This window comes from Tupaia chinensis, unplaced genomic scaffold (genome assembly GCF_000334495.1).
Source record: "Tupaia chinensis unplaced genomic scaffold, TupChi_1.0 Scaffold000568_1, whole genome shotgun sequence".
Taxonomy (NCBI): Eukaryota; Metazoa; Chordata; class Mammalia; order Scandentia; family Tupaiidae; genus Tupaia; species Tupaia belangeri.
The window spans coordinates 3,360,140-3,371,160 of record NW_006160082.1 but is presented as its reverse complement, the minus strand read 5'-3'; the positions used below and the strand labels follow the sequence as shown (position 1 = coordinate 3,371,160).

Here is an 11,021-nt window from a genome sequence, read left to right as displayed (position 1 = left end):
ACGCCGGGCGCGTGTGCATGCGTGCCCAAGATCCCAAGAGGAGAATGGAGGAGAAGGGATTGCGGCGTGACCATCCCCCGTGGGGGGTGATCTCTCGCTTTCTGTCTCTATGTCTCTTCTCTGTCTGTCCGGCGAGCGCACGCACCCTACAGTGAAAACTGAAAGAAAACCCAAAAAAAAAACCTCTCCAAGAAAAAAAAAAAGGTGTAAAAGGTGTATCGCATTAGCACAATTTACATAGGGATGACAGTCTAAATTAATTGATATTCATTTTCATGCCAATTAATATTACAATCTTACACTAACTAGTGTCTAGACAGTCACCTAACTATTCTCCCAAATTCGGGTAACTCACGGATTTATTTTGAGTCAGTGCAATGACTGAGTTATTGAACTCATGGTTATGGACATGCTGGGAACACAGCACAGTAAAGAGTAACGTTGACGGTTGATCAATCGTTCATCCTGCCATGGGTCTGGAGAACTCACTGTAGATTTCTGCCCTTGGGGATGAGTCACTAAGCTATTATCCTTTTCAATTTTCTGTCCAGAATCATTCAAACCTCTTATCACAAATTATCTACATTAGTTTCCATTTCTTAGATGAAAGTTCAGGCAAGCTCTCTTGTATTTCTGTTACTCATCATCATTTGGATTTAAATGTGCAATAAAGCTCTGAGAACTTTTCTCAGGAACTTAGATAAAATCATTTTTCCAGGCTTTCCCCTCTAAAATAATTCAATTACATTAATCTAGCCCTACTGAAATCTATGCAGGTTTACACTGACTCTTGGAAATGTTCTAGTAACTTGTGGTGTTGATGACACTAGCTTTACAATCTCACAATTTCATAATTCCAGGGAATATAGGTTTCCTATCCATCTGACTGTCTCATATAGAAACATCTTGCAGACACAGGCAAATTGAGGTTTTTGAAGCCACTCACTGGCATCTTATGAAGCTTGGCAAATGCTGCACTCCTTTCCTCCGGTTTTCTGAGAGTTCTTTCAACCTCCTGAGTAAGGTACTTGCTCATGGGATATCTCCAGTGTCATCCAAAAAGCACAGAGGAAAGTAAGGAGAAGGAGGCTCCAGATATGAATCTAATTCATACTGGCTGACTGCTCTTAGATTCACTTAACCTGTTCAAATCCTAGTGTTGGAGAGATTCAATGAAAATGTGTGTTGGGGGGAAGGGAAATCAGTGAATTCAATGCAAAATATTATTTTATAATGACTGTTACAATTGGTTCCTTATTTGTTCAGTATTTCACTAATTAGAATACTAAAACTAAAGTAAACCAAAGTTCTTGGGTAAGGGCACGAGTAAGGAAATATTCAAAAAGTCTTTAAATTAACAGTTATACACTGAATAACATTTCAGTCGACAACGGGCCACATATACAGTAGCCCAGTGTGCAGTAGGCCAGCTCATATAGGTTTGTGCAAGTGCACTCAATGGTGTTCGTACAATGAAAGATCACCTACAGCTCATATCCCTGTCACTATGCGACATATGACTATATATTTAAGGCTATCTTTCTTTGGTGACTCACTTCCTAGTAGAGTCCTAAGTAATGCTGTAGTTTGTGCATGGGCATGTGTGTGTGTGTGCACGCGTCTGCGTGTGTTTCATGCTCCTGGTGAACTATATGGAAAAACTGACCCTAACCCTAGTGCTCTAGAAAAATTTTAGCACTTACACTTTGGAACTTCGCTCCGAGGTAATGAGAGGGCCACATTCTTGGATATTTGGCTCTCATTATACTCGGCCTATTTGGCTGTCCTCCCTATCCTTCTAGAATGTTTAGGAGGACTTTGAAGGAAAGCATCATATGTAAGCTCTAGAACTAGAGTCTATACAGATACTTGTTCTGATTCTTCTAGTTACCAGATCTTGGGAAAGTTACCTAAATCTCTTTGCCTTACTTTCTTCATCTGAAAGATGGTGCTATTAAAGTATCTATCTCATAGTTATTAAAGATGAAGGAAGCTGCATGTCAAGTAATAATAAGTGTGTGTGATACTAAGTAAGCACTCAGTAAGTATCAGCAATCGCTAACGAGCAATTCCTAAGTATTAGCAAAAGCCAGGCTTTTCCATGGGAAGGAATCACTTCTGAGCAATGTGCCTCTGGGAAAACTAAGCCCTGGGAGAAAGCAGATGGTTGGGTCCTATGTTCCCTTCAGAACTCCACTGTCCTCCCACAGCACCAAGACAAGGGACAAGATGTCTATACCTTGAGTTGTGTTGGCTCTGGGTGGGGACTTTTTGTTCCTAGCTAGTAAATCATTCCAAGTCCATTATGAAGAGAAGGCTGGCATTGAAGGAGGACTTAAGCCTGAGAAACACACACAGAAGCTATTTATGTGTCAAAGTCAACTTTCCCCAAATTGTGTTCTTAAGCCCTGCTTGTGTGGTGAAGAGAATACATTCTGGACGCAGATTGTTCGAGCAGAGTTGCTTTATAGACTTACAACCTATGCAGTCTCATAGATTCCCACTTAGAAGGACCCTGTTCTTGGTGAAATGCTCTTCTGTTCCCATTTTGATGAGCTTCATCATTTTTAACGAAGGACCACATTTTCCTTTTTCATTAGGCCTTGCAAAGTATGTCCTAGTGAGTGAAGCTAGGCTCAGCTGCTTGCTAATCATAAATATTGGACAAGTTGCTAACTTCTCTGGGTCACATTCTTCTTGTTGATAAAATGAGGCTAATAACTGTACCCACTTCATATGATTAATGCCGAGTCAAAGGAGGTGATGTAAGTGGAGCACAGTGCCTGGTACCTGGCAAGAACTCATTAAATGTAAGCCACACAACTTCTATTTCCAAAGTCAGCAGTGAAACACCAATCCAAGTGCTTGGTGAGGATAAACATTTATCTCGGTTCCTTGGCAGGTACAAGACTTAATTGTGGCTCTCAGGTAATGACACAGTCACTGGCTCCCACATGAGGCCTGAGGGCCTCTCTCTGTTGTGGGTAGAGCCAGATGACTCAATCTGAAACTGTCTCCAAAAATCTAATTGCATTGCATAGGTCTTGGTAAGACATGATCATTTGATGCCCTTCTGTCAATGATGGCTTATGAGAAAGCATCTGTAGAGAGAGGTGAACATCATCCCTCCAGCTTAGAAAATCTAGTTACTAGGGAACAACCTGCAGAGTCGCTAATCAAAAATAGGTAGGACTTTTCACATAGGAATTAGTTACTGAGAAAGAGAACCGGGTGCAGACCACTCTCAACAAAGGCCAAGCAGAATCTGGTCTTCCTTCTCATGTGGCTACCAGTTAGGAAAAATGCCTGAATGTATTCTCTTTGCTATACACATATAAGTTCCTCTACCAATCTCAGCACAAGGAAAGCTTTTTAGAATAGAAGTGCTTTAGGGGCCAGCAGGTGGTAAGGTGGTTAAGGCACTAGACTCCATGTGCTTAACCACAGTTCAAGTTCCGGACCTGGCAGCTTGAAAGCATGCCAGGTATATGTGCATGTGTGCCCAAGATCCTGAGAGGAGAATGGAGGAGGAGGAATTGCAGGGTGCCATCCCCCCTGAAGGATGAGAATGATTTCTCACTTTACTTCTCTCTCTCTCTCTCTCTCTCTCTCTCTCTCTGGCGAGGGCACACATCCAATGGCAAGAAACCTTAAAAATAAGAAGAAAAAAAAAAGTGCTTTGAAATCCTCCGATAAAAGAGACCTCTGATACTGAATAGTATGTCTGCCTTTCAGAAAATACTCTACTATTCCTAAGATCTCTCTATAAGTATCCTAAGTAATGAACACACGTTTTGTGTCTGAAAAGTAAATAACCTCATGCTGCTTATCAGAGTCTTTCTGGAAAACAAACTGACTAGCCTTTAAAAGATCCATGCCCTTTGACAGAGCAAACCCTTGGGAATCTTTCAAGATAAACAACCAGAGATAAAGACCACACTTCATGCTCAAAGATTTTCATAGTGTTGTGAACACACTTAAAAAGTTGAAATCACATAAGCCTCCAACAATGTGTGATTAGGGTACAAGAAATGGTGGCTCCTATGGAAACCATCAAAGAGCATATTTTCCAAAGAACTCCAAAGCATTAATATTACTAATAATATGGGGAAATATGTACAATGTTATGTCATAAGCTGTATAAATTCAAGCAAGCAGATGAATATTTGCATTACTAAAAACACAGCTTCTTGAGGCCAGCCAGTTGAATGGTGGTTAAAGTGGCTGGATCTCATGTGGCCAATTGCACAACTCAATTCCCAGATGCAAGTGGCTTGACAAACATACTGGGCATGTGGGCATGTGTGCCCAAAAGCCTGAGAGGAGGGTGGAAGAGAAGGGATTGCAGTGTGATCATACCCCAAGGGGTGCTTTCTTACTTTCCCTCTCTCTTGGTATCTCTCTGTGAGTACATGCACCCTATGGCAAATTAAAAATAATAATAATAATAAAGATAGCTCCTCACCTCTAGCTGTTTCATTTTAAAAAATCCTCATGAAGAAGTGGATGAATTACTGGACTCTGAGTTTTCTCATAATCTTTACTATCATAAGCAATGAATGAACTCACCACTAAGTAATTGGAAAAACAATTATTTCCATACCTCATTATTTTTACTTATATTGTACAAAGGTTTTCTTTGGAATTAACTGTCCAACTTTATAAAGACCCTCTACTCTGGAATAATCTAGCCAGCTAAATAGTATTCAATTTACAATACATAATCTTTCAACTACGAGAGAGAAAGAGAAAGAGAATAGTATTTTTTGAACTGAATACAAGGACCCACGTTCTAGTTAACACTGTACCATGATTCTGAAATGTACTTTGGGTTGGGTTTCCGTTTGGTTAGTTTTTGTTCACATGTTTATTTTGTAGTAGTTTCCCATTCACATCTGCCGTCCTTCTGATGTGGGGGGAGGGGATAATTTTATAATTATTGTACTATTAATTCGCATAGTTGTATAATAGGTAAGACTCAGTGCCCTGTCTCCCACTACAGATAGAACAACCTCCCAGGCAGCCAGGATACGAACACACAAACCTAGAGTCACATCCAATGGGATGGCTCTGCCTAAGATTTTAAATCAAGAGCATGTGGCCCAAACATGGTGGGAGATGGCAGCTACAGTGGCCAGCAAGGCCAGAAGGTCAGATGATACTTACTAACCCTCCAACAGCTCTGGCCCAAAAGTGTTCATTAATTAAGATTTTTTCATTGTCTGTAATAGAAACTCAATGCAGGCTGGCTTAAGGGGAAGGGGAAGAAAATGGGGGAAAACACTAACCCTAGTAAATAGAAGGAGATTTAACATTAAAAAAAAATTATTTATTATTATTACCACTTTTTTTTTTTTTTGAGAGATTTTCGCTATAGGGCGCGTGCGCTCGCCAGACAGACAGAGAGAGACATAGAGACAGAAAGCGAGAAATCACCCCCCAGGGGGGATGGTCACGCTGCAATCCCTTCTCCTCCATGCTCCTCTCGGGATCTTGGGCACACACGCACACACGCCCGGCGTGAGTTTTAAGTCACCGGGTCCGGTACGCGAACCGCGGTCGACTACGTGGGAATCCAGCGACATAGCCATTACACTAACTGCTGGTTCCCTTTTTTTTTTTTTTCAAACCAGAGAGAGAAAGAGGGAAGTAAGAAAGCAAGCCACCAAATCTGGGACTCGAACCATGGTCAGCCATGTAGGAATCCAGAGCCTTAACCATTATACCACATGCCATCCCTGCCATGGTGTTGTTCAATTTCGTAGACAGACCACTAATTTAGCCACATCCTGCAACAAGAAAACTAGGAGTTTTTTTATTCTGTCTTCTTAATATATACCATGGAGCAAATACTGAGTACTAGAGAGCATTTTCCAACATGTACCTCTTGACGTAGTACAGACTTTCTTGGTTTTAGTTATTTTACAATCAATCCTCTTAAAATCCATAACACGTGTCTCTAGCTTAACCAGAGTCCAGAGTACTGAACACACTTTAACCTTACGCTGGTCTTCTCTGATCTACTACAGTGATGCCCGCGGTTACTGTGAAGGTTTAGAATACTCTTTGCCCCTGCGACAAATGGTGCCAGATTATCCTGCTTCCTTATTGGGTGCTGTGAGACTGCAGACTAATGTGACCTGGCCTGGTCTGGACAATCGGAAAGGATTTATAGGCTCCATACTCATGAGATAATAGACACCTTGAATATTTGTAGTGGGTGATGTTAACCTATTTGCAGATTTGCAAGTGTAAACCTATTATGCTGTATAGATTAAAAGGCTTTCTAAATAAGAATGGCAATTGTCTTTGATCCCAACTGTTTTTGCTGCACATAACTTCCTTGATCTTACCAATTTAGAAACCATGCGGGTCCTAAAGCCTAGGTCTAAAAACGAAAACAAAAACCTGTACCTCTAAAATATCCTTAGTGTCTCTCTATCTTATGCCAGTAGGAAGCTGATGGTTGAAACTGTGCATTGAAGAATAGAACCTCTTAGAAGGCACAGCTAGGACTCAGCAATATGGAAGGAATTTCTTCTTGGAGTGTATAATCAGGTTTTAATGAAGGAATCCCTCCACCAGGAGGGCAGAGAGGCCTCTCAATGCCTCTTCATCATTGCTACGGATGGGTGAGTCCTCTGTGTGTCTCATACTTCTGAGTGAGAATTTTTATTGCAGTGCTATTTCGCTATTTCCCGGGGGCAGTAAACCCTCAAACTCATTTTCAGCAGAACTAGAAGAGGAATATAATCTATAGATTTCAGCATATGTATAAGAACTACACAAAGAAGCTGAGATTTATTGGATAGAACCTATATGAGAAAAAAATAGAGAAAAGTCCAGAGGATGGTCACAGTACCCATAGTTGGCAAATCTCGGAAAGTGCCAGCAAATGGCCACATATAAAGCTGAGGGTCTCACTCAGCTTTCAAAGAGACATCTTTGTACCAAGCGTGATTATAGGATGAAGAGGAATGGCAGGAGAAGCCACCATGAACATCATCCAGCTCAGAAAACAGAAAAGGTAGGACTATGCAGAAGGTAACTCAAATGCACCATATTTGCAGGGAGTACCCTATCAACAGAAACAAGGAGCAGAAGCGAAGACTCTGAGGATGCGAGGTCTGGAAGGTAACCCTGCCTCGCTCTGTTCTCCTCTCCTCAGCCCCACAACAACATTGGGCAGAGAGCTGGTCCAGGAATATCCAGTTTCTTTGGGGACAAGGATTTGAAAAAGAAGCTGGCCCAGCAAAATTAAAAAGCTTCCATAAGAAAAGAAATGCGAAAAGAATAACAAAACTTACCAATGGATGAAGAGGCTTACTAGAAAAATGGTGCCCAAACCAGACAAAAACTGTGATGGCCTGTGAAATAATCACTTCTCCTAATCTCCACAGAGAACCCACAAAGCAGAAGTGAAAGAAAGCAGGGAAGAAATGTTGAGTTCAAAGGGGAAGATGAGATGTGAGCTATGAAAGTAAGGATAGAAATAGGAAAGGGGGGGGAATCCCCTGAAGGTCACAAAATGAAAATAAAATTGGGAGGAGCACATGGCAGAAGAAGCTTCATGAAACACACACACAGATCAGAGGATAAAATTAACAAAATTAAAGCTAAATAAGAGTCAAAAGACGTAGATAGAAAATGACAAACATAAATACCAGACAAAGATGTTATGGTATGTGTACAGTTGGAATTCCCCTGCTATGATTTGAATGTGACTCCCCAAATTGTTTTGTTGAAAACCAGTTGCTATTGTAATAACTTTCCAGTCCCAGACCTGGCAGCCTGCTTTCTCACTTTCCCTCTCTCTTCTCTCTGTCTCTCTTTGGTGAGTGCAGATTGAAAATAAGCATAAGAATAAATAAAATTCAGTAAGTGTTGTTTCTTTTGTCATAGGCATGTGTACTCACTGGAGAGAGAGAGAGACAGAGACAGAGAGAAAAGGAAAATAAGAAATCAATTCTACAGGGAATGGCCACTCTGCAATCTTTTCTCCTTCATTCTCTTCTCAGGGTTCTGGGTCTGCACGCACAGTGCCTGGCATGGATTTTCAAGCGTCTGGGTCCAGAATTCATACCATAGAGTTGGCTATGTGGACTCCAGCACCTTAACCACCATGCAACCTGGCCTAGATATTCTTTTTTTTTTCTTTAAGTTTTTGCTAATAAGGAGTGTGAGCTAACCAGAGAGAAAGAGAGAGACAGTAAGAAGGAAAGTAAGAAATCACCCCTCAAGGGGTACGACCACATCACCATCCCTTCTCCTCCACACTCCTTTTGGAGTTTGGGCATACATACCCATATACCCAGCATGGTTTTCAAGCCACCAAATCTGGGACTTGAACCATGGTCATCCATGTGGAAGTCCAGTGCCTTTACCAGCATGCCACCTGATGGCCCTGGCCAAACCATTCTTAAAATAACTACTGGAAGATGACTTTCAGCCAGGTCATTGATAGGAAGAAAAACCACAACAGAAGGACTTGAGATAAACACTGATCATATTTAACTATAGAGCTATGTGAGTATCAGCATAATACAACAGAATATAAATGATATACCCTGGTGTTTATATATACAGTGATAGAGTGAATAATACTTAATAGGGGAAGAGGGAGAAAACCTTGAGATGCTGAGTAGGTTCACTAACTGCATTATTTGTAATAGCTAGGAACCTGAAATTATCATTTAAAATTAGCAAACCATATAATAGAAGCATAAGATACTTCATCATTTAAAAAATAACTATTAAAAAAGTAGTATCCACGAAAATTGTGGGTGGAAAAGAAGGAAAGATGTCACCACCCATAATACTGTAGTGATTAAGGCGCCCAACTCCCACGTGGCTAACTGTGGTTCAAGTCCCAGACCCGGCAGCTTAAAATTCACTCCAGGCCCAAAATCCAAGGAGAATAATTGAGGAAAGGAGATTCTAGTGTGGCCACCCCCGCTATGGGGGTAATTTCTCACTTTCCCTCTCACTGTCTCTCTCCTCTCCAGCAAGCATACACACCCAATGGCAAAAATCTTAGGAAAAATAAATAAATAAATAAATAAATAAATGAATCGTGCTATTATAATATTAGCCTCTAAGAAAAAAATACAAAACTATCCACATATCACATAAAAAGACACACACAAATAAATTAAGACAAAAGATCTGCGGGAAAGAAATAATCATAGTGCCCCATGTGATGAGCTGCAAAAAGCAGAACACTAATCCAAACATTCAATTTCTACCTAATTGAACTATACTGCAAAGACAGGGGGAGGAGGAGGAGAGAGCCTTCAATAGTGGAGCGAGGAGAGAGAAAGAACTTTCAGAACAGAAAGTCTAAAACTGAAAATTTCAGCAGTGGCCACGCAAATATGACACTTAACGATATGGAAGTGGATATTAAAATAATTAGTGGGAAGAGATGACAATGGTTGTCTCTGAGAAGGTGAGAAAAATAGGAGAGAGACAGAGACCACTGCTTTTCTTAACAAATGCTGTAGAATATTTTGGTTCTATCCTATGTAACTTTAACAAGAAGTACCTTTAAAAAGGGACTTGAGTTCAGATGAGCAATCTGAATTCAACTGAACATATCATATTTATTAATCCAACCTTCTAATTTTTTCCCCCAAAACTAAAGATTCCATAGCCTTTTATTCTGGGAAAAAAAAAAATTCATTCTGCTTTGCCTAATACCAGCAGCCCACACTGCTTAAATGTGACACTGGGCCTGAGGAGGAAAAGATATTAACAAATGAGTGGATACCGATGGTGGTGATGACAGTTCCAGCAAAGAAAAAGGCACTTCCAAGGTCCCAGTGACTGCTGTTGTTGGAAGAGTTTCCTATGGGACTGACTCCGGCATTGTCAGCATCAAGAGCGTGCTGCGGAAAAAGGAAAAAAGCAAGAGATTTAGTTAAGAAGTTTGGGGGAGGCGGGGTAAATGCAATAAATCATTCCCCTGCTCAAGGACCTGCGACGATCTGGAAATGACTGGTTAAGTGAATGAGGGGATAGTTATAAAATGAAATATTATGCACCCATTTATAAAAATCAGAAAGTCGGTTTTAAGTGGGGAGAAAAACACCAGGCTGTAAAGTACAGAGTTAATTATATAAAACATGCAAGCACAAAATGACCTGGGGTATGCAAAACTACTTCTTAAAACAGGGTCTCGCTAGGTCTCAATCCTCCTGCCTCAGCCTCCTAAATTGCTCAGGTGACAATCAAAAGCCACAGCACCCAGCCTTTAAATCGGACTGGAAATCAAAACTTCCCATGTGGTCTCAGCCTGGGGAAAGTCTTAGAAGCACATAATACAACTAAGCCTGCATCCACACTGCCATGCATACCCACAGAAAGATGTCTAGAAAAAACATTTGCTCAAAATGACCATTTCGGAAGTCAGGATTTCGGTTGCTTTTTTGTTCTTTTCTGTCTTGTGGGAATGTTCTACACTGAGCTTGTTTCAACAGCATAGGAATTAAGTGCTTGGCCTCCCAAGTTAGGTCACCCTCTCTCTGTCATTAACTTCAGAACCTTGGACAAGTTATTTTAACCTTTCTAAGCCTAGTTTTCTCATTTGCAAATGGGAAATAATACCTTCCTGAGACTGAGAATTAAATAAGATGATCTACGTTGCACCCTACATCTGGCACCGTGACAGAGTTGAACAAACAGTACCCAACTCCATGACTGTCACCGCACAGCCCTCGCCCCAACACACATACATTGCTCATTTTTAACAATGAACTGGCTCCTCAATGGTGTCTGGATTTGGAATTTCATACATGTTTAAATTCCCAATAAATTGGCCACAGAAATTATTCATTCTCATCTCACGCTAATATAAAAATCTCCAGGCAGAACACCCCATGAGATGTTCCCTCATACTTCTGAACCTTTTCATATGCCCCCTGCAGATCATACTGTCCTTCAGAGTCTAATCCAAGCTCCCTTCTGCCTGAAAACCCAGCCAGTGATGGGCAACCCAAACTGACCCCCTTCCCCGGTCTCTC

At 40.9% G+C, this 11,021-nt stretch overlaps 1 protein-coding gene across 1 annotated transcript in view; it reads right to left on the bottom strand.

The window, feature by feature from the left end:
* KCNK10 (potassium two pore domain channel subfamily K member 10) overlaps positions 1-11,021 on the bottom strand; it is a 156,158-nt gene that overhangs the window by 50,591 nt on the left and 94,546 nt on the right. The window contains exon 3 of the mRNA XM_006158016.3: positions 9,770-9,887. Coding sequence (XP_006158078.1) covers positions 9,770-9,887 — 118 coding nt within the window. The remainder of the gene's footprint in view (positions 1-9,769; positions 9,888-11,021) is intronic.